Source organism: Bos indicus x Bos taurus, chromosome 1 (assembly GCF_003369695.1).
Source record: "Bos indicus x Bos taurus breed Angus x Brahman F1 hybrid chromosome 1, Bos_hybrid_MaternalHap_v2.0, whole genome shotgun sequence".
Classification (NCBI taxonomy): Eukaryota; Metazoa; Chordata; class Mammalia; order Artiodactyla; family Bovidae; genus Bos; species Bos indicus x Bos taurus.
Genome location: NC_040076.1, coordinates 145,498,049 through 145,521,868, shown reverse-complemented (window position 1 = coordinate 145,521,868; position 23,820 = coordinate 145,498,049). Strand labels below are relative to the sequence as shown.

General features: G+C 50.8%; 1 protein-coding gene and 1 long non-coding RNA gene across 7 annotated transcripts in view; one reads left to right on the top strand and one right to left on the bottom strand.

Moving 5' to 3' along the window:
- Positions 1-1,779: 1,779 nt before the first annotated feature.
- PCNT (pericentrin) overlaps positions 1,780-23,820 on the bottom strand; it is a 105,593-nt gene continuing 83,552 nt past the window's right edge. For 4 of the 5 annotated variants that reach the window (XM_027548296.1, XM_027548315.1, XM_027548306.1 and 1 more), the window contains 13 exons: positions 23,062-23,257; positions 22,081-22,303; positions 21,641-21,791; positions 20,793-21,206; positions 16,181-16,386; positions 15,299-15,401; positions 14,529-14,708; positions 8,207-8,305; positions 7,104-7,336; positions 5,465-5,541; positions 4,422-4,551; positions 2,599-2,726; positions 1,780-2,164 (listed from right to left, as the gene is read on the bottom strand). In XM_027548296.1, the coding sequence (XP_027404097.1) occupies positions 2,121-2,164; positions 2,599-2,726; positions 4,422-4,551; positions 5,465-5,541; positions 7,104-7,336; positions 8,207-8,305; positions 14,529-14,708; positions 15,299-15,401; positions 16,181-16,386; positions 20,793-21,206; positions 21,641-21,791; positions 22,081-22,303; positions 23,062-23,257 (2,184 nt within the window). In that variant the 3' untranslated portion in view covers positions 1,780-2,120. The remainder of the gene's footprint in view (positions 2,165-2,598; positions 2,727-4,421; positions 4,552-5,464; positions 5,542-7,103; positions 7,337-8,206; positions 8,306-14,528; positions 14,709-15,298; positions 15,402-16,180; positions 16,387-20,792; positions 21,207-21,640; positions 21,792-22,080; positions 22,304-23,061; positions 23,258-23,820) is intronic. The other variant, XM_027548326.1, reaches the window with a different exon arrangement.
- LOC113896194 lies at positions 2,723-5,346 on the top strand. Of its 2 annotated transcripts, none has more exons than XR_003512013.1 (2): positions 2,723-2,833; positions 4,762-5,346. It is a non-coding gene; the product is annotated as an uncharacterized LOC113896194 (long non-coding RNA). The 2 variants fall into 2 exon arrangements; XR_003512012.1 differs by having other exon boundaries at positions 4,758-5,346.

Sequence of the window (23,820 nt, the reverse complement as noted above, 5' to 3'; positions counted from 1 at the left end):
GTAGGAAGGCCTCCCTCCTGCCGACCCACTTATGGCCATTTCTCCCGCAGCCGAATATATCAGCCTGGGACCACGGAAGGTGGGACATGCCCCTCTTACTGCTTTGTCAGACAATCCTGGGGGAGTTCCTGCTTTCCATCCGTGACTCTGCTCCATCCGTGGGCTCTGCTGTGCTGGCGACAGTGCTCCCTCTGAACCAGCAGGGGTGGGGGTTCCTGCATCGGCTGGTGTTAAGTGACCCGGTCACTGAGGGGAAGCCTGGGGGCTGGCACAGCACGAGCACAGTGAAACCTGTACCTATAACTTGATATCTCCAGGGACACCTCCTGTACTCAGTACTTTCAGGTTTGACTGTGTAAGAAAGGAAGTCCTCTAGAAACAGACTGTTGAGGGCTCAGATCTTTTAGGAAGGACAGTGCTGGTCACCCAACCAGCTAAGTGAGGCCCAGAAGACCAGCCCCATGTGATGGAAGGAAGATGTGTGGATACAGGGCACTGCCCTTTCTGCTACTGCTGCTATGTCACTTTAGTCGCGTCCGACTCTGTGCAACCCCATAGACGGCAGCCCACCAGGCTCCCCCGTCCCTGGGATTCTCCAGGCAAGAACACTGGAGTGGGTTGCCATTTCCTTCTCCAATGCAGGAAAGTGAAAAGTGAAAGTGAAGTCGCTCAGTCGTGTCCGACCCTTAGCATGGACTGCAGCCTACCAGGCTCCTCCGTCCATGGGATTTTCCAGGCAAGAGTACTGGAGTGGGGTGCCACTGCCTTCTCTACCTTACTGCTACTCTGGACGTCTCCCGTACTTTCCACGTGACATTGCAGAAGACTGTGCCCCGGGGTCACAGTGGACACTCCTTGGCCCCTGCACCACGAAGGGGAACCTCCTCTTGATTTTAGGACCTGTTGATGAACCTAATGTGACCTGATTATTTTAGGGCAGAACTGGAGGTTTTCTAACTGTATCTATTGCTCCCTCTATATTAATAAGCTGGTGCTTTACTGTGAAGAATTTCCCTCATCAGCAGGTGTGACCTGTGTTCTTTTAAATTATCAACCCCCATGGTAACAAGTTGGTGTGATGGTGGTTATGAGCCCACTCCCTCCCTCATTAGCTTAACACTGATGTACATGGATATTTATTTATTCCATATTTGATCATCAATTTCAACTGTCACTCTTCTGGATGTTGAGAGTGAAAGGCCGTTTCTTGGATTCCTGCTCCTGGAGCCAGTCAAGATTTCGGCTTCAGCAACATCCAACAGAATGAGGACTAAATGGAAAAGGTAGGACGACTGTAGAACAATGACCTATGGCAGTACTGCTAAGCAGCAGCAAACGCACCCAGGCTGCAGACAGAGAACAATCCATCCCAAAGATAAGTAAGCAGTGACTTAGAAGAAGTTGTTTTATATTGAAACCAAGCCCAACAGAATAAACATCATGTTCAAAGGTCCTAGAAACACACTGAGATACCTGTACATATGCCTTAACAGTGGCTGTTTGGGTAAAGGACACTTGGCTGGACATCACTACCAGGTACAGATGAGCACGAGTAAAACATAAAAAAGACCATACTTGTGAGAAATAAATATGTCTGACAAAAATGAAATAAGAGCCCAAGCAAGGTGAATCAACAGGCACATGACTATTTGTCTTACCAGGGCTTTGAGAGCTTTTTTGACTGACAGGAGTTTATAAAAATTCTGTTTTATTTTTTTTGCCAGTGATAAAAGTAAACTGGATATATGAAACAAAACAAAACACAGGACTATTCACAAGTACATCAGGGCTTTAATTTTATTATTTTTTTTAATGTTTTTGTTTTAAACCAAGTTTCCAGCTGTACACTTTAAGAAAATAAACAGGAAGTCATCGTCTGCTTATCCTCTGTGGAGGGAGGCATGCAGGCATGACCGAAACAGAACCAAGGGGCTACCTCATCAAGATGAGAAGCTAAAATGTGCCGAATTACAAAGAAAATACCCCATTTGGCTTCGCAGCAAAATGTAAAGGTGAGAACACTTAACAGATGACACAGGGCTGGCACTCAACATGCCACAGCACAAGCTCCCCTCAAAAATCAAATGTCTTCTTCAAATAAAATTGTCACAGGACTTTATTCACTGTTTCATCTTCTGGCAGCAGGACTTCTTTGAACTGGAATCTGAACACAAAGAGAAATGAGGAAGCAGTTTGTTAGAAGGCTTCACGTCTTTTAAGAGGAATTTCACAATTTCAAAACACTACCATTGCATTAATCTTATTTTCAGTGAAAACAAAAACAGCAATTAAGATGCGCAATAGTTTATGAGAGTTGAGAAACTGAACGACACCCTGTGAACACAGCATGACGGCTGTGTGAGATGAAGGCCCAGAGGCCCACGTGGTGCTTGAGTCCACAACCCCCACGTGGCGTCCCCTTCACCCCTCCCCAGCCCCCAGGTGTCTGCACTCCCAACCCTCCTCCTGGTACTTCAGTGACGGCTGGCCAGCAGGACAGACACTGACAAGGTTGACCAGGCTGCATCCCACCCACCTCCATGACTGACCACTCCTGGGTCTCTCAGGTCATGGGGGAAGACAGAGGACTTTGGTTACCTGGTAGCACACCTCCCAGTCTTCGCTGGATCATTTCCAAGTGGTGAATATACTCTGTCAAGGAATGTTCTGGATCTTGAGAAGCCGTCAGGGATCTTTCTGATCTGGGATTTGAGGGTGGACTGGATCTTCAAACACACGAACAACCAAGGGACAAAAAAGAAGTCAACTCAGCAGACAGAATGCAGGGAGTGTGACAGGCAGTGGCACTGGGACTGCACACTAGTGGGAAACGGTAAACGATGTTATCTTTGTATCTTTTCTTTACCACAAGGGGAAAGCACGGCTTTAAAAAAAGTGCTACATTGTCCTTTAGAAACTAACTTCTTTACAACGTCTCCAAGTTTAAGACAACTAAAAGCTATTGTATATTATTGTGTATTATTTAATTCAGTAAATCTTCACACACAAGTCTACCTAGCACTACACCTGGTTCAGCCCAGCATCCTTCATGTGGCTGCCTTTCCTCCTGACCTCCAGTGACCATGTCACGGCCCACTGCTGCTCCAAGGGCAGTGAGCATCTTACTCACCCGAGCACCATCCACACACAAGAGGCCTTGGCCACCACTTATTCTTTCAGAGCAGCCTGGGCCCAGGGCGGGTCACAGCCATACTGAGAGTCCCTGCCCTCCTCGAACAGAAGCAGGCTTATTGTCACACTCTTAACACACAGTTCAAATGGAGGCATCATCACCAACCAGAGGCCATGAAGCGAGACAGCTCACATGGCTGTACACTCTGCCTCACTCTGGGGCCATGACTTTCAAAACACATTTCTTGGAGGGACTACATGCACTGGTAGGACATGCTCAGCAGAGACACACATGAGCAGAAACACAGCGTCTCGCACAACAGGCTGCCCATACTTGTGGGCCTGGCTCCTCCGGTCAGGGCAGTTATGCCCGAGATTGTCACACTCTTAACACACAGTTCAAATGGAGGCATCATCACCAACCAGAGGCCGTGAAGCGAGACAGCAAACATGTTTCATCCTGCTGGCTGAGGGCAGAGGTGGACGTGTTTGCTCTGATAGCTCCTTTCCGATGACACGCCTGCCTGAGCCCCCAGTGCGGGTTCAACACCACAGACACAAACAGCTTTTCTACCCACTTCATGGGTAGGTTCAAAATACTGGACAAGTCATAGTCAAAAGAATGAAATAAATGACTTGTAAAATCATACTTAAGCATTTGGATACGATTATCACTACTTATGTGTCAATCTGGAGAAGAGAAATGGAAATCACATCTCTCTCACATGCAGTGCTTGGCTGAGAAATCTCATGGTCAGAAAACTGGAGTGCGAATCATGAAGATGATCAAGCCCATGCCACGTGACCCCACGGCTGCAGCACTTGACAGTCTCACAGAATCACAGCTCCCACCACCCCAGCCACCAGGGAAACCTTTCCTCACTTGGATTTTTACACAGGATTGATTACACTCTACCATTTAACTACAACGCCTAATTGAAAACCCTTATTCCCCCAAATAACTTACAGATGTTTAACATTATCACTCTAACATCTCACTTGCCAAGTGAGTTGTAAGTATAAAGACATATTACATGTGCGAAACCCCCCAAATCCCAAAGAAAAGAGATTAAGTAAAGCTAACACCAAGCCCTTCCATGTGTGTAAGTGAGTGTGTGCATGTGTGTGGGGGTTCACGTGCCCGGGGGCCCTTCCACTGGAGGTGGACCTGGGCACACACACAAATCTGCCCAGGAACACTTCTGTGCAAGGCCCCATTCTCTGCAGACTTGCCCCTGCTGACAGCTAGGACCCCGTAGTGGAAAAGCAGCTGAGGTTCCTCCGCTCACTTTTCCCTCCTGCGTGGAGATGCTTTTGGCACAGGGTCCCTGGCCTGGCTGGAAGACACATCCCGGGTGGGTGGGGATTCACGAGTGACAAGTGGAGACTGCTGCCGCCGTGGTACCAGGAATCCTTCCCCTAGAAATATTTAACAACAAAGGGATTAAGGAAAGAGAAAAATGCATTTTAGTAAAGGCTCATCCACCAAAATTTAAAATTTACAAAATTTTAAGAGCCTGCATGATAATTTCAAGATATTTTAAAAGTATTCATTATAAAAACTGTATTTAAAAAACCTCAAGAAGGAACCTGAGTTTTAAGCACCTGCGTTTTGCTCCTGCAAGGCAGACCCTGACTATCTGCATCTGGGTGGGCAGTATCCCGGAGGAGGGCCCAGCACCCCGATGGAGAGAGGAGGGCGCCAAGTGGCCTGGGGTGGATCTCCCACACCCAGCTCTGAGGAGTGAGAGATGCAGAAACCCTGGAGACCACCAGGTTCATCAGAGGCAGGGGGTGTGCGGGAACCTCCTGAAGAACCTTGAAGCCATCTGCCTTCAAGCTGTGAGGATCACATGTGGAGTCTAAGCTGACGGGCACCACTAGGGAAGCCCAGTGGCCGTGCGGGGCGCTGACCACTGCAGATGGCCCACGTGGCTTGGCTACACCTGGGCCTGGCTGGTCAGATGTGGCAGTGGACAACCGCAGACTGGACGGGACTGAAACAAAGGACGCAGCCATGCTCCCCGAGTGAAGCAGAACTTCACTCCATGTAGGGAATAGAGAGACTTTTTATTGAAAATAGCTATCAGTCAATACATTCAGCATTTCTGTATCCTTCAGTCATTGCTGTGCTCCTCAGAACTGCTTTCTTCATAAACATTAACTATATAAACCTGTGTTTGTTGCCCAAATAAAAACCATTTTCCTTCAAAATCCCTGCACCTCCTGACAAGTGTACTGGCTGAGTTTCTGGTTTCTCACTGTGCTTTGTGTCTCCCCCCCTGGCATTGAGAAGGAACCCCGCTACTGAAACATTTGGGGTCGGAGGTACCTGGGCGCAGTGCTTGGCCTGGTGCTAGGGCTCCTCTGCCATCTACTTGTTGCCACTTCTTAACCAAAAAGCGTAACCTACACAAAAAGGAAGAAAAACACTGAAAACTAGAGCAAAGCCAGGGTTTAAATAACGAAGAACATTTAGCCCTGACCAGACCCTGTAGTCAGAGAAGACAATGGCACCCCACTCCAGTACTCTTGCCTGGGAAATCCCATGGACAGAGGAGCCTGGTAGGCTACAGTCCATGGGGTCGCACAGAGTCAGACACGACTGAGGTGACTTAGCAGCAGCAGATCCTGTAGTGTGAGCACAGCCCCCACCCCTGCAGTATCTTCCCAGGCCGCTCCCAGCCCCACCCTGCTCTCACTCCCAGCCAGCTCCCCAACCCAATCACAGCCCCGCCCCCCAGCCCCACCCAGGCAGTCTCCAGCACCTCCCCAGGCCCCGCTCACTCCCAGCCCTTCCAATCACAGCCCCGCCCTCCACTCCCAGCCCCGCCAGCTCGGGGTCTGTCGGGCTCGAAGGCCTCACCGTCTCCATGCATCCCTCCATTCATGGGGACCAGAAGTGAAGCAGTGTGGGGGCCCCGATGCCCCTCTCCTCGATGACCCCTGGCAGCACCCCCACAGCACTGCTGCTGCTGGGTCCCAAGGCTGCGAGGCACTGCTGTGTGCTGACCGGAAGACCAACCATCTGGCCACCCCCACCCACATGTGACCTTCTTCCTGGCCCAGGGTGGGCTCTCCAAAAATATATGACAGATGGGTTTCAGAGTGACAGTTAGGTGGGTGGACCGTCTGCCCTCCGATGAACTCAGAGGGAGGCCCCCACCCCCACAAGGGGCTCCCAGCAGGTGTGCAGCTGAACCGGCTGGGGTGCTGCATCTCTGAGGGCCTTGGGACCCCCTGACCTTTGCATACAGTCCAGGAAAGAGGCAAGGGTGCCCCGCTCACCCCATGGCACCTGTTCTTGCAGACAGGTGAGTGTGGCCTGGAAGAGGCACCTCTGTGGGCAACACAGAGCAGACACAGATGCACAGTTCTTAGTAGAACAGACATTTTTAGAAATACAGCAGATATTAAAATTATAAAATGAAATAGATTTTCATCACTGTTAATTGTGAAACAGTCAAAATTTCTTGTCATCACACCAGGGAGTCCACCCCACTCCTAAAGTGCCTCCTGTGCACACACTGGAGGCTGGGCAGGGCCAGGAAGGTGGACACTCAGAGGCAGGGGCACCCCCTTCCCATAGCGTAGGCTCAGAGCTTGTCTACAGGGAAGGTGGAACATGCCACCCTGGGGGCTGGGGGGCACATCTTCCTGTGCACATGGCGACCTTTATGTAACACAGGTTTGACTAAAACATAAGAAACTGAAATGCAAAGAAGTGAAATACAGTTTTAAGCATGATCAGACTGTCATCGCAAGAGCCCCGTTAAGAGGAAGGATTTGTTTTACAATAAAAAGGCAGCCTTACACCTTTCTGTCTTTGAAAACGTAGCTCTGCATAACGTGGTTTCCAGAAGATAAAGGTCGTTTACATTTTAAGGCCTCAAATGTCATTCATCTTAAAAGAGGAAACAACTGTCGAGTTTAAAAGACCGAAAGACCTCACATGAGCAGACAGGCAGTACCTGAGGACTGCGATCACCACCCTGACAGCCGTGCGGAACCTGGTGAGGGGGCGGGGCCCCGCTGCCTTCTTGTCTGCTTTGGAAGGGAACACCCCCAAGTGGGCGATCATGGACAGGGTTTCCTGTTCAGAGTCCTGGAAGCCACCGATGAGCAGCAGAAGGTACTTCTTCTGATAAATCAGGGCTTTTCTAAAGCTCTCTGCTCTCAAATAACGCAAGTACAACTTTTCCATCTAAAAGAAAAAAAACAGTGAAACTTGGTCACAGGACAAAGACATCCTCCTCAGAAGTCTCCACAGCAAAGCTGTTGCACCAGGTGCTTTAAAAGAACCAGACTTTCTCCTCAGAAATTATCACAGGGGTTGGCTCCCATGACATCTGTGACCAGAACCAACCTTGCTGTTCAGAGTTCCATCTGGTTTATCAGACGAAACGCAGAGCAGATGCTGCTTTGCCAGCAATGGAGGAGCCCGAGGGCCCCAGCAATCAGCCACCGAGCGTGGGCCAGTCTAGGGGCAGGTGGAGCTCCGCTCCCAGGCCCATGGGCGTCCAGGGAGGGGAGGTGCAGGAATCCTGAGGTCACAGGCAGAGGTCGGCGTCCTATCCTGACAGGGCTTCCCTCGAGAGGCCCACAGCTTGGGCCTCATGGTCAGAAACGCTGCGTAAACTGCGGGCCGAGGGTTTTCTCAGGCTGCAGACACGATGCCCTGAGATTCAAGGCATCAGGGGTTTCACTCCAACCCAGGATCTTAAGAGGCACCACGGGTGGAGCCTGGAGGCTCTGTAAGGCAGTAAGAACACTCCGCATGACACTGGCTTGGGGAATAAATGTTGTGTTACACGTGTGATCTTATACTCATCAAACCTACAGCAAGTATAGCCCCAAGAGTGGCCCCCACGTGATGACAACATGGGTCTATCGACTGCCACACACGCACCATCTCGAGGAAGTGGATGGTGTTCGGGGGCTAGGGGTGGGAAATCTCCGTAATTTCCCTTCACTGCTGTCGTGATCTTAAAACTTGCCTAAAAACATGAACAAGTCGGGAGCGGCCAGGAGACGGCGTCCCCACACTTCACACTGCCCGTGGGCTCGCGCTCACCTTGGCGCTGCAGGCACCGGCGTCCAGCGCTGGGTCTGGGTGTCGTGCTGAGCCTGGTGAGACCATCTTGTCCTGCTTCCAGGCAGACCTGTCTGACCTCTGCAAGGACCACAGATGGTGTGTCTATACAGTCATTCTCCCGGCAGAGCATCTCGAGAAAAGCGTCTGACAGCACAGTCAGGACTGCTCGCAGCCCCGAGCCATCCCCCACACATGCCCTCTGGACACAGCGGGGCTGAGGCAGGTGCCGGCCACCTGGGTCCCACTTCAGCCTCTTCTCAGTGGTGCCCAAACTGTCACGTGATTATTAACAGACCATTAACACTCAGAGGTGGTTATGACCCACCATTTACTGAAGTATGATTGCACAAAAGGTACATCTTTATTAAAAACAAAACCCTCAACATTTGAGAAGTCAAAGCTTTAAGCCTACTAGATACTCTCATCCTCCCTGGTCCTAGAAAGGCAACTCCCGGCAGATGCAGAGAGTTGGCTCTGTTCCAGTCCTGTGGAACCACACACCTTGGACACCGTGGGGGCCATGCTGTGAAGAGGGGACATGGTGACCAGGCCATGGTCCCACATTGGCGGCACAGCCTGACACCGTGCTGTGCCGAGCACCCTGCAGCTCCAGAGAGGACTCATGAACAGAAGGAGGACCGTACAGGGAGGGTCAAGGCTGCCACCCACAACAGATGGCCAGGAGCTTCCTGTTGCCCAGGCTGAGGGTAAGTGGGAGCCCTTGCTGGGGTCATGTGATCAGTGGCCTTCAAGGCAGCCTGGCCATGGCCCACCATGCAGGGCAGTACCAGGAGGAGGCAGGTGCTGGGTTGTGCCACCTCCCTGCTGGGCAGAAGGCAGAGACCATGCTCAAGATTCTAATACAACCTAGCCTCCCTAGAAGGAGATGCTTCAGGGACAAAGGCCACCTTGACAGGAAGGAGACGCCTGTGTCAGTTCACCCCCAGCCACCTCTGACTCACTCATTCCTTTAATGTCCTGATTGGCTAACTTCCACGGGAGAGACAAAAGCATCCCAGGAGACCACGCCTTTAGTCCACCCAGGGTGCTCTGAACAAGAAGCCTCAATACACACTCCAAGCAGTAGCCAGAGGGGCAGAGAGCCAGGCACTCTGCCCATGGCAGCCCTCGCCTTATAACCCCTCCTGCAAAGGAGCAGAGCCGTGGGTCTGCTTGTGGGTGGGCCCCACGTCACAAGCACAGAGGGCTCTGCCTTCCACAGAGCTTTACACTGACAGAGTGGCACTGGACAGAACCAAAAGACAGACCCCACGCCAACAGGACCCGCCCGGCCTCGACAGGACACTCTGCCTCGCAGTACCAGAAATAAGCATGCACATCACTAAAACCTTCCAAAAGAGAAGACACTAGGCACAGACGGTGCGTTTAGCCAACATTTAAAGAAGAAAAAACCACCAGCTCCACATACTCTCTTCCAGAAAACCAGAGGAGGGAAATGTCCCAGCTCGTTACTAAGGCCAAAACCAGACACAACAAAAAACCTGTCCAGATTAATATCCCTCCTGAAATCAGACACAGAAACGCACAACGATATGTAAGCAAATAGACGCAGCAGCACATGGAGAGAAAAACACATCGTGACCCGGTCGGGTTTTTCCTGGAACAATGAGAGAGTCCACATTCAACAGTCAATGGACTTCACCATATTAAGAGACTAAACAAGAAAGACCAAACTATCACACCAACAGAAGAACAAAGGGCACGACAGAGTCTGACATCCACTCATGACAGAAGTCCCAGCAAACCAGGAACCGGACGGAACCTCTTCAAACTGACCCCAGGGCATCGTCCTCCAGGGGAAAACAGGCTCCACCTGGGATGGAGTGGGGCTGGGTGTCCTCTCCAGCCTGGCAGGGGGCAAGGATAGGAAATCACAGCCATGCCAAGTAGAAAGAAGGAAACAGCCCCCATGCGCATATGACAGGATGGCCCAGGTAGAAGATCCTACAGATAGGCTCCTGGGGCCAAAAAGTAAGGCTTGGAAGATCGCAGAACGCAAGGTGGGTCTGTGAACATCAATCACGTTTCTGCACACCAGCCACGAACACCCAGAAAACAGAAAGCTTGAAAAGTACCATTTACAGCAGCCCGCTAAATATGAGTTCTTTACGTAAAGTCTAACCTAATGTGACACGGATCTGCAGGCTGACAGCTACAGCACATTTAGGAAAAGAATTTTAAAACATCTGAACACATGGACACGGAAGTAGACAGATGGGGAGATTCAAGACAGTTCAAGTGCAGTTACAGATGTCAATTCTGCCCAAATGTTTAATGAAAAATCTGCTTCATAATTCACAAAATAAAAATTTACCCTTTTAAAGGGAGAAAGTGAACTGGCACTAGTGGTAAAGGACCCGGTTACCAACGCAGGAGATGTAAGAGACACAGGTCCGATCCCCGGGTCGGGAAGACCCCCTGGAGGAGGGCGTGGCCACCCACCCCAGTATTCTTGCCTGGAGGATCCCATGGACAGAGGAGCCTGGCGGGCTATAGTCCATGGAGTCACAAAGAGCCAGACACGACTGAAGCGACTTAGCGTGCAGTGTGAAACTGAACTGGCTCTGGTATATCCCTCGGGTTGAGCAACCATCACTGCTTCCCAGTTTCATCACCCAGAGCCGTGTGCCCTGAGCACTCACTCCCCACTGCCTCCCTCTAGGCACGAACAACCTACGATCTTGCCCCTGCGATTGTCTGTTCTGGGCATTTCGTACCAGTGGAGCCTACACATACTGTCACCTCTGGGAACTGGCTTCTTTCACCTTTCATAATGTTTTCAAAGCTTACCCACACTGTAGCACTCATCAGTCCTTTATTCCTATTTATTGCCAAGTAATACTCCATTTATGGATATGTGTTGTGTGCTGTCCTTAGTCGCTCAGTTGTGTCCAACTCTTTGCGACCCCATGGACTGCAGCCCACTAGGCTCCTCTGTCCATGGGGATTCTCCAGGCAAGAATACTGAAATGGGTTGCCATGCCCTCTTCCAGGGGATCTTCCCAACCCAGGGATCCAACCCAGGTCTCCCGCACTGCAGGCAGATTCTTTACCATCTGAGCCACCAGGGAAGCCCAAGAATACTGGAGTGGGTAGCCAATCCCTTCTTTAGGGAATCTTCCCAACCCAGGAATCAAACAAGGGTCTCCTGCATTACAGGTGGATTTTTTAACCAGTGAGCTACCAGGGAAGCCCCCATTTACTGATACACCACATTTTACTTACACATTTATCAATTAATGAACTTTTGGATTATTCCCACATTTGGAAGGATGAATACTGGCAATAAGAAAGCTTGTGCACAAGTTTTCATGTGGACATATTTGTATTTTTATTTCTCCTGAGGGAAGTCCTAGAGGCAGGACTGCAGGATGAAGACAGCAGCCTCATGTTTTGAGGAATGGCTCGGCTGTTTTCCAAAGTGGCTGTACCATTTTACCTTTCTAATTCTCCCCACACTGATGTACAGAATACAGTCCCTGTCAAAACAAACAGCAAGATTCTAAAATTTATATTGAAGAACAGAGGAACTAGCCTAACCAAGTCATTTGAAAAAGAGAAAAAAAAAATGGAACATTCCACTACCTGACCATATCAATCAGTTCAGTCCAGTCGCTCAGCTGTGTCCAACTCTTTGCGACCCCATGGCGTGCGCCAGGCTTCCCTGTCCATCACCAACTCATGAAGCTTGCTCAAACTCATGTCCATCGAGTTGGTGATGCCATCCAACCATCTCATTCTCTGTTGTCCCCTTCTCCTCCTGCCTTCAATCTTCCCCAGCACCAGGGTCTTTTCCAATGAGTCAGTTATTCACATCAGGTGGCCATTTAGGATCGACTGGTTGGATCTCCTTGCGCTCTGAGGGACTCTCAAGAGTCTTCTCCTACACCATAGTTCAAAAGCATCAATTCTTCAGCACTCAGCTTTCTTTATGGTCCAACTCTCACATCCATACATACCACAGGAAAAACCATAGCTTTGACTAGATGGACCTTTGGTGGCAAACTTATGTCTCTGCTTTTCAATATACTGTCTAGGTTGGTCATAGTTTCTCTTCCAAAGAACAAGCATCTTTTAATTTCATGGCTGCAGTCACAATATGCAGTGACTCTGGAGCCCCTCATGCAAGGAGATCCAACCAGTCCATTCTAAAGGAGATCAGTCCTGGGTGTTCATTGGAAGGACTGATGCTGAAGCTGAAACTCTAATACTTTGGCCACCGCATGCAAAGAGTTGACTCATTGGAAAACACTCTGATGCTGGGAGAGATTGGGGCAGGAGGAGAAGGGGACGACAGAGGATGAGATGGCTGGATGGCATCACTGACTCGATGGACATGAGTCTGAGTGAACTCTGGGAGCTGGTGATGGACAGGGAGGCCTGGCGTGCTGCGATTCATGGGGTCGCAAAGAGTCGGACATGACTGAGTGACTGAACTGAACTGAAAATAAGTCTCTCACTGTTTCCATTGTTTCCCCATCTTTTTGCCATGAAGTGATGGGACCAGATGCCATGATCTTAGTTTTCTGAATATTGAGTTTTTAAGCCAGGTTTGTCAATCTCCTCTTTCACTTTCATCAAGAGGCTCTTTAGTTCCTCTTCATTTTCTGCCATAAGGGTGGTGTCATCTGCATATCTGAGGTCATTGATATTTCTCCCTGCAATCTTGATTCCAGCTTGTGCTTCATCCAGCCCAGTATTTTGCATGATGTACTTTGCATGTAAATAAGCAGGGTGACAACAAAAAGCCTTGAGGTACTCCTTTCCCAATTTGGAACAAGTCTGTTGTTCCATGTCCAGTTCTAACTGTTCTTCTTGACCAGCATACAGATTTCTCAGGAGGCAGGTAAGGTGGACTGGTATTCCTATCTCTTTAAGAATTTCCCACAGTTTGTTGTGATCTACACAGTCAAAGGCTTTGGTGTAGTCAATAAAACACAAGCAGATGTTTTTCTGGAATTCTCTTGCTTTTTCTATGATCCAATGATGTTGGCAGTTTGATCTTTGGTTCCTCTGCCTTTTCTACGTAATATAAACCTACATTAATCAGGCAGCTCATGAAGAACAGACATATAGACCACTGGGACAGAACAAAGAATCCAGACATAAAGACACAAATATTGTTGAATGGGTACAAGGACAACTCAGGGAGAAAGGAGAATCTTGTCGACAAAGTGTGTGGGAGTCCTGGATATCAACAGGCGTAAAACAGGCCTCTACCTACCCTCAAACCAAAACAAAACGAACTGCAAACAGATCATGGACCTAAACATACAAAGAACAACTCTACGACTCTTGGCAGTGCCCATATAAGAACAAAGTGATACAGGACTGCACCAAAATTAAAGGCTTTTGTTCTGCAAAGGACACGACATAGGAGAACAAACTCAGATGGGGAGAAAATATTTGCAAATTATATTTCTGACAAAGGAGCTATATCCAGACCATATAAAGAACTCTCAAAACTCAACAATAAGAAAACAAATGATCCGACTGAAGAAGAGGCAAAAGACTTTAACGGACACTTCTCCAGAAGATCCTCAGACACCACGTCACATCTGTCAGCATTCTACAGAGATGACAGGTAAAACACTAAACGCAAAGATGCAGAGAAGCTGGAACCCTCACTGAAATGCAGCTTTTCTGGAAAGCTCTGGACACCGAACACACAGTGACCACTGGACACAGCAATGCCCAAGCTGGGGATTCACACAGAGAAAGGAACCTGTGCCCACACTCATAAGCTGAGGCACGTTCATGCCAGGCAGAGCCACTCAATAATGGATGGGACTGAGCTGTGGACACTCTACCTGATGGACCTCCAGTGCTTTTCAGAAGAAGCGAACGGCCCCTCAAAGGCCCCAGCCTCGTGATCCCACTTACAGACTCCATCACACTACCAAGGCAGAGGCAGAGTTAACTGAAGGTAAATTTTAAAATAATTTGGAAACATTTCCATTGTTTAAAAAAAAAAAGTAATAAAAGCAAATTGCCCACAGGAAACCTAAATATAAAAAAGAAAAAAAACAAGGCATTCCTGAGAAAGCGCCTATCAAATGACACAACCAGGAAAATTATCTATTATTTTCACTAGACGAAAGTCAAATAAAACTCTAATAAAATTCATCAGATTATTCAATTCTTGGTCGAAATTTCTTTTCATGAGCAGGTACCAGACGCCATCTCCTGAGGAGGGTCACGTGGGTGTGCACACATCACTGTCTGCACGGAGCCAGCGTGCCGGGTGCGGCCTGAGGCCTCCGGGGCCCCTGGAGCGTACCTTGCGAGCGCAGCCCTCCTGCAAGGTCCTTGGGACCCGGTGTGTCCTCTCCAGCCGTGACAAGGCCTTGCACAGCTCCGCCTTCTCCCGCGTCACTGTGCTGAGTGCTCTGCTCAGGGACTCATTGTCCTTCAGCAGGACGTCCACCAGCTGGATCTGCAGCTCCGCAGCTGTTTTCTTCTTGAGGAGAAAACAAGATCAGCGTCTGAGAGTGTTTAGTTAAAAGACATGCATGCTACTTGTGGCTTGCATTGCTGGCTATTTCCAGGGATTTTAACTTTAAACATATTTGCATTTGGTGGCAAGCCTAAGGGGCTGGGCAGAGTGCATCAAGTCACATTCTTTTGGGCATCAGCCCGGGAAGCGTGTTAGGAAACACAACCCGCTCCGACAGCGCCTTTGTCACGGGTAGTGCATGAAGGGCAGTGGGAAGAGCGTGCTCATCCCCAGAGGCTCCCAAGGACAGGCTCATTCTTTCCAGGTCAGTGGGCATGGCGGGTCAGCCCTCCTGCTGCCTGCACTGTCCTACCTGTCCCAGAACTCTGTCAGGAATTCATAGCAGCAGTCAGGACTCCTGAAGGCCCCCTACACAGCTGATAGGCAGCTCGATTTCAGCCCAGCATCTCAGTACAAGTGCAGGGCCGTCAGCCACAGAGCAGGACAGACCAGCGCCACCATGGGCACCGTGGACAGTGCCCTCAGCCAACCATAAAACAGGCTGATGGGGGGTAGGCAGGACTGGCCACAGTGAACAAGAAAGCTGGTCTCACCCGGCAGGAGCTAGACGTGCCCAATTCAGACTTCAGTGTCTCCAGCGTGTGCAGCAAAGACGCCACTGCCTTCTCATTTGACGACGTCCAATCACTGATCGTCCTGGAGAAGGACACAGACACTCAGCAGGTGCACACGGCTCCCAGTGGTAGACACCCAAAGCTAGGCAGGTACTCCGCACAGCACCCAGGGTGCTCTGCAGTGACTGTGGCAGCCAGGATACAGTGCAGCCTGGGGGTGGGCAGTCTGTGAAGCCAGAAACCTCCGGCCACTGACCACTGACCTCTGAGGCTCCCTCAGTGAGTCCCTCTCCCTCTGCTGCTCTCTGTTGGGACTCTGAGTCGGCTACTCAGAGATGGTCAGCTATTCTAAGCGAGATTCCACCGCTCCAATAACTAAACTCAATTACAGGAGAGGGGCTGTAGCGGCTGAGCTTTTGTGTGCTCAGAAAAGGGCAAATAAATGTTCTTTCCCACCAAACAGCAGGGTCTCGGGTCCTCGACAAGGCAGAGGCATCCTGGTCCCAGGCACAGCGGCCCCAGGGCCTCAGGCAAGGCAAACCCTGCACAGACACAGGGCACTACCCACCCTGGAGCACTGGGCTTGGGCCGGACCCTCTGGGCGGGGAGCGCTTATAAAGGGGCGTGGAGTGCTTATAAAGGGGCGTGGAGACACCCAATCGTCTGTCACATTAGAAGGCAAGCCCATATCCTGTGGTCATCTTTCAAGAGAACACTGTGTATGAATTTATCCACACACGTGGGATGAGAAAGAGTCTGTCTCATTAAAACCTGGACCTCAATCAAAGGCATGCCCCAAATGCAGGATTTTCTTGGCACCACAGGTGCTAGGCAGCAGGGGGTGGGCCCTGAGCCACTTACCTGTCCACCGTCTGGTTGATGAAGCTGGTGAGAAGCCCTGCAGCGCAGAGTAGCTGCTGCCGCACCTTCTCCAGGCCCCGCTGCTGCTCGCGGAGGTGCTCTGGCTCCGCGTTTGGCAGCGCCACCCGCGCCTGCAGCTCCTGCACGGTCCTCTGCAGCTGATGGATCTTGTGCTCATCCCGCTGGCGCTGCAGCTCCAGCTCCCGCTGTGGGCGAGGAAGCAACTTCACACACAGTCCAGGGCAGAGACGGGGCCCAGGGTGCAGCACGGAGGCTGCCCTCACGGCCCGAACTGACCGGACGTGCTCTAGGCAGAGACTCTGGGTACCATGCTGAGTCGGGGGAGGAGTCAGGGGAGGATGGCCCTGCCCCAGACAAGCTGCATGGCAAGCCTCGAGGACCCGCAGACAGGGCCCGGGATGGGACGCACACAGGGGTGATGGTAGCAGGGAACCACAGCCCAAGCACCCCTCTGCCTCTGCAGGTGCCCCAGCAACAAGAGGGCAGGCTGGGTCATGAGGCTCTCTGCCACCCCCCTTGTGACCTGCCCTCCACTGTGGAGGAACCAGGCCACTTCCTGCCTGGTGCCCAGGACCAGTGCCCAAGGGAGGAGGCATAGGGAGGGGGGCTCCAGGGAACCGAAGACAGCCAGGCAGGACCAGACAAGACCAGGCAAAGAAGGTGCAGGCCTGGCCCGCCCCCACTCAGGCCAGCACATGGGCTGGGCCTACTCTCCACCCAGCACCTCCCAACCCTCCCCAGCATCACCTCCTCAGGAAATGGCAGTCTTTATTGATTTTCCAAATGAGGAAAAAGGAACAAAACTGAGGGACCTGCCGATTGGCTTAAAAAAAAAAAAATGAAATTGGCCCTGAAGTAACTATAAGAAGCCTGGGCCATTATGGCCAGAAAAAGACTCCATAGTCCGGATCAAGTTAACTGCCTGCAGTAAAAATAACACCAAAATGACAACATAGTTCTTAATAAAAAATACATATCAAGGTACATTGTGAAGAACAGTTAATAATTTAACTCGGAAAACACTTTGTATTTATTTTTTAAGTAACTACGTTATCATACATTCCTGGAACTCACTCTGGGGGCCCCGAATAACCAAAGCCCAACCAGGGCCATGACTTCAGCTCCTCCGTCAGGAAACCCCCCGGCCAGGCTCTGCCCTCTGCCATAGCCCCAGACGACCCCTCCACTGCCAAGACCTCTAGTGATGAAACATGACTAAGTCCAAAGCTGTCTAACCCCGCAAGAAACACTACGCATTACTCACACACAACACACGTGAACCTGGAAACCACCACAGCGGGGCCAGACACAGAAGGCTACACACCTATGATTCACTGATATGAACCGTCCAGGAGGGGCAGAAAGTCAGTCAGCGGGTGCCGGGGCTGGGGTGCCTGCTCACAGGTTCATCCTGGGAGATGAACATGTTCTAAAATCAACTGAGTGATGGCTGCACAACTTCTAAATATACTAAAAATTGCTGAACTGTGAAATTTAAATTGGTGAACTCAATAGTGTGTGAATATCTCACTAGTATTTATTTTTTGACCATTTAATGGCAGGCTAACCATTAAAAGGACCAGGCCATTGGTTTTCTTTGTGCGCTTTAAAACCTTTTTCAGTTCAGTTCAGTTGCTCAGTCATATCCGACTCTGTGACCCCATGAATCGCAGCACGCCAGGCCTCCCTGTCCATCACCAACTCCCGGAGTTTACCCAAACTCATGTCCATCAAGTGGGTGATGCCATCTAGCCATCTCATCTTCTGTCATCCCCTTCTCCTCCTGCCCCCAATCCCTCCCAGCATCAGGGTCTTTTCCAATGAGTTAACTCTTCAGGTCAGGTGGCCAAAGTATTGGTGTTTCAGCTTGAACATCAGTCCTTCCAATGAATACCCAGGACTGGTCTCCTTTAGGATGGACTGGTTGGATCTTCTTGCAGTCCAAGGGATTCTCAAGAGTCTTCTCCAACATCACAGTTCAAAAGCATTAATTCTTCGGTGCTCAGCTTTCTTCACAGTCCAACTCTCACATCCATACATGACCACTAGAAAAACCATAGCCTTGACTAGACAGATCTTTGTTGGCAAGGTACTGTCTCTGCTTTTTAATATGCTATCTAGGTTGGTCATAACTTTCGTTCCAAGGAGTAAGCATCTTTTAATTTCATGGCTGCAATCACCATCTGCAGTGATTTTGGAGCCCAGAAAAATAAAGTCTGACACTGTTTCCACTGTTTCCCCATCTATTTCCCATGAAGTGGTGGGACCAGATGCCATGATCTTCGTTTTCTGAATGTGGAGCTTTAAACCTACTTTTTCACTCTCCTCTTTCACTTTCATCAAGAGGCTTTTGAGTTCCTCTTCACTTTCTGTCATAAGGGTGGTGTCGTCTGCATATCTGAGGTTATTGATATTTCTCCCAGGAATCTTGATTCCAGCTTGTGCTTCTTCCAGTCCAGCGTTTCTCACGATGTACTCTGCATAGAAGTTAAATAAGCAGGGTGACAATATACAGCCTTGACGTACTCCTTTTCCTATTTGGAACCAGTCTGTTGTTCCATGTCCAGTTCTAACTCTTGCTTCCTGACCTGCATACAGGTTTCTCAAGAGACAGGGCAGATGGTCTGGTATTCCATCTCTTTCAGAATTTTCCACAGTTTATTGTGATCCACATAGTCAAAGGCTTTGGCATAGTCAATAAAGCAGAAATAGATGATTTTCTGGAACTCTCTTGCTTTTTCGATGATCCAGCAGATGTTGGCAATTTGATCTCTGGTTCCTCTGCCTTTTCTAAAACCAGCTTGAACATCAGGAAGCTCACGGTTCACATACTGCTGAAGCCTGGCTTGGAGAATTTTGAGCATTACTTTACTAGCGTGTCAGCTGAGTGCAATTGTGCAGTAGTTTGAGCATTCTTAGAATTTGACAAAACACAAAGATAGAAATTATAAAGGTAATTTTTTCAACATTTTAAAAAATATTTTTAAAAGAACAAAATAAAAGTGAATTCATGAGAAAACACAGAATATAATATCCTCAGAAACAAATACTTTTGGATGACATATAATGTATCTAAAATTAAGATCTATCCAAAAGATAAAGGAGAGAACACTTCCAAATCTACTCTGCACAGCCAAGACCTTCCTGATACCAGAACCAAAAACACAGGAAAACTACAGAACAATATTGCTCATAAATATAAATGCAAAATCCTTAACAAAATACTAGCAAACTGAATTCAGCACTAATTTAAAAAGAATTATACACTAAATTCTTTACTGTCTAAGCCACCAGGGTAAAGAATCCACCTGCAATGTGGGAGACCTGGGTTTGACCCCTGGGCTGGAAAGATCCCCTGGAGGAGGGCATGGAAACCCACTCCGGTATTCTTGCGTAGAGTCCATAAGGTCGCAGAGTCAGACACAACTGAGCAGCTAAGCACCTCACATACACCAATTCAAGAGGAATGCAGCCCAAGAGGGCCAGGATGGCTGAAAATATGAAAATCAATCAATTCAGAAGCACAACGGAAGCATAAAAGCCGTAAATCTCAAAAGACAGTGAAAGAGCACACCCAATACTCTCAATATTAAAATAAACTAGAAGAGACTGAATAAACTAGAAATGGAAGGGACCTTCCTCTGATAAGGGGCAGCAACAAAAATCAAACAACTACCATCGTAGTCAGTGGTAAAAGACGACTGCTCCCCCAAGATCGGCAATGGGGCTGGACCCTTGCCCTCGTGCCTGCTTCAGCACTCTTGTAGGTTCTGGCCAGGGCAGTCAGGCAAAGAGAAGAGAGAAGGCTTCCAGGTGGGAAAGCAACAAGCAAAACTATGCCTCTCTGCAAAAAGCATGGTCTTCAATGTTGAAAATTCCAAAGAATCTATTAAAAATATTGGGACTCATAGGCCAGTTCAGCGAAGTGGCAGGACACCAGATCCAAGTATGGAAGTCACCTGCATTGCTACACGGTCACAACAAGCAATCTGAAAACAGAAGTAAAAAATAACACCACTTACAACAGCATCAAAATATAACCTTTAGGAATAAACAAAAGAAATGCAAAGTTTACCACCTGAAGTGATAAAACAAAGATCTAAATAAAGCAACTGAGCAAATAAATGAATAGACCCTCAGACTTCTCCAATGGGAAGACTTAACACTGTTGAGGAGACAACACCCCCAGAGCACTTTGCAGACTCAGTGCAATTCCTACCGAGACCCCAAGGGTCTTAACACAGAAGCCGAAGCGCCATTCACGGAGACACATGGAACTGCTTGGGCCTGAGGATTCACAACGACCTTGGGAAGGAACAAGGTAGGAGGACACAAGCTCCTGGCTCCACTTGCCACCAGGCTGCAGCGACCAGGCCGAGGGGCAGTCCGGGGCCAGCACAGGCGCGCTCACCAGCGTCTCCTTGTCTCTCTGCCACCTGCTCCACGGCTGTGTGTCCGCTCGGCTGGGCCTCAGCTCCGCTCCTGTCCTCACGTCCTCGCATGCATCCTGCTCTACCTGTCCCCGTCCCCGCGCCGGCCTCTCCCGAGTTCCAGGCAGGGTCTCCGGAGGCGTCTTCGGTGCCGCACTTACCTCCTGCTCCCGCTCCACCTCCTCGCGGTGCACATGCGCCTCGGCCTCCAGGGCACGCCGCTGTGCAGCCTCCAGCGCCACCTCCAGCTCGCGCACATGCTCCTCCTGGGCCCGCAGCTTCTGCAGCAGCGCCTGGTGTGCAGGCCTCTCCTGAGGCCGCCGGCTCAGCCGCTCCGTCAGGACGCGCTCGTGCTGCAGGGCCTCTGACAACTCTCTTGCGCGGTCCCGCTCAGCCTCCAGGCTCCGCTGCAGCTCAGACATGTGGCCGCGTTCCTGCGCCAGCAGTGCCTCACAGCGTGACGCCTCGATCTGCAGCTCCTGCCGCAGGTTGTCCTTCGCTGTCTGTTCGTGTTTCAGCACCACGCATAGCTGGTTGCTCTGGGCGCACTGCTGCTCCAAAGACGCCCTTAACTCCTGCGTCAGGAACAGTGAGGCAAGAAAGATCAAACCAAGAGCAGTAGCATCTAGCCAGTTTTCGAAGCCAGAGCTTCTCCTTTGGGTGAAGGGGTGCAAGCAGTAACCACCCGCCTTGTGACTCTGGATGAGGCGCTCTTCCGAGCACAGGGCCACCACCCAATTTGCCTCCCCCTCAAACCTGCAGCCCTGGACCCCACATGGTGCTCAGCTCTTCCAGGCCTGGGGGACACCCCTGACACACAGCCACATGGCTGCCACGGGGTGCTGGCTCTCTGCCTCCTCGGTACACGGGTGGGGCGCCCACAAGGCTTTGAAGCTGCGCTGGCCTCGCAGAACCGATTATGTGGCGGTGGTGGGGGCCACACGTGTCTATGCCCACAGGGATTCCCCTCACAGCCCCAACCCAGGCCCCAGGGCCTGAGCCCCATCACCTCCAGGGTCTTGGCACTCTGGCCCTCTCTCTGCATGTGCTGCAGCCGCTCCTCCTCTAGCTGGCTCTGCAGGGCCTGCTCCTTCATGCGCTCACCCTCCAGATGCTGCAGTGCTGCCTGCAGGTCACTCTCCTTACTATCCAGCATGGACCTGAGTGGAGACATGGGCTCTCAAAGGGACGTGGGCCAGTGCCAGGAGCTCCAAGGACCCGGCGGGTGGGCCCCGCTGTGCATTCAGTCCCCAACCCCTACCAACCCATGGGAGCAGAGCGGCACTCCCCCACACGGATCAGGACATGGGGGGAAACCTGGCTCCAGACATCCCCTTTCACTTCAAGGCTGGGAAGAAGGTGGTGGGAACCACGCAACATGCACTGAGTTTTGCCCAGAAGCCTAAAGACAGGACAGCTAGAAGGCGGAGCCTTGCAGGAGGGCCGCACCTCAACTGGAGGACCTCCTTCTGCACATCGTTGAGGGACTTGAGCAGCCGCTCGTTGTCTTGTCGACACTCGCAGAGCTCGGATTTCAGGTCTCTGACAGCGTTCTGCTCTGCCACCAGCAGCTTTCGGACATTATTTGCTTTCTCTTGCTCTTCGTTCAGGGTTTTCTGCAGGTCACTTGCTATACATTTTTCCTGCTCAACCTTATATGCCAATAATTCAACTAAAAAAGATTAAACAAATTAAAATAGCGTTATTCATGAGTCCAGAGTGAACACACAAATGACTTAGCATACCATTAGTAACAAACTAAAAGGGATGGAATATGTTCACTTTGAGGGGGCTAGGGGGAGACAGGAAGTTTCTGTGACCCTGAAGCTGTTGTTTACAACTGCACCAGGATACTCAGGACACATGCCTTCTGCTCACACCACCGCCAGCCTCACCTTATGGCCGGCTGAGCCTCCAGAGACACACTGGGGGAGAGCAAGTAGGACCACCCAGCCATGCAAGGCATGTAATGTGACTGGGGGCGGGGGGCGGGGCACGTGCCCTCTTGACCCCTGTGCTGTTCAGGCCTTGGTCTCCCAGGGACAGAAGTTGGAGTTCAGCCAAGATGGACCTGCATGGAGCCCACCCTGCCTAGCGCATGAAGCTTGGTGTGACCATCCCGTGGTCATCCTGAAATGCCACCCCACCTGCCACTCCTCCTACCAGAGAATCTAGCCTGGATGGCTTTGCTGGAGAACTCTCCAAACACTAAGGAGGAGGCTGGCGTCACCCTGACACTGAAACCAGAAGAAAAAAACTATAGACCAGGACCCTCAGGAACAGAGGTGCAAAACACTCTCAAACTAGCCCAGAGGTGCACGTGCAAGCTCCAGAGAGCCTCGCAGACCACGCACTTGGTGGCCTGGGGAGATGAGGGGCTGGCCGCCCCGCCCACACCACCCAACAGGCGAGTGTCGGGGTCACACCCACCCTGCCTGCGCAGCCGGTGCTCCTGCCGGCTCCCGCGGGCCTCCGCGCTGGTCAGCGCCGTGCACAGCTGCTGCAGTTTCTCCTGGTTTTGCAGGTGTGTCATCCGCAGCTGGGCGCGCAGAGCCTGGATCTCCGACAGCAGGCTGCTCCTGTCTGACAGGCAGAGGTGCTCCAACGACCTCTCCTGCTGGTCCCCCTGAGACAGGGGGAAGAGGCAGGGTAGGGGGACGTCAGACACGGCAGGAGAGGGGCTCCCAAGGGCTGGGGGCTGAGCTGGAGCAGCCCCTGCTCCCAGGATCGCTGCCACAGGATGTGTGTGACGACTGTGTGGTGTGAATGTGGGCACAGTGGCACTCAGACTCTCAGATCGCATGAGGCTCCCCCCCCAGCATCTTGGTCTCACTTTTTGGGCCAGGACAACACCTGCCACGCACCCTGACCCTCTCTGCCAGGGTGGGGGGCGGGGTGAGGGAGGGAGATGGGGAAGCTGGCAGGAACAGAACTCCCAGGGCCTTGCGGTGCTGACCCTCTGACCTTGGGCTCAGCGCTCATAACCTGCGGCTGGGCTGCCTAGAATTGCTGATTTGTTTTCAGGGAAAGGACAGTTATTTTCCGAACAGAGAGAGATACTGAAGGAAAATAAATGCATTGAGTTTTACATTTCATGGAATATCATGCATTAAAAGGAGCAGTCACTGCCTCTAAGGTCAGGTGAAATACAGGAACTGAAATTCACATCTGAAGCATGCTCTGTCACCC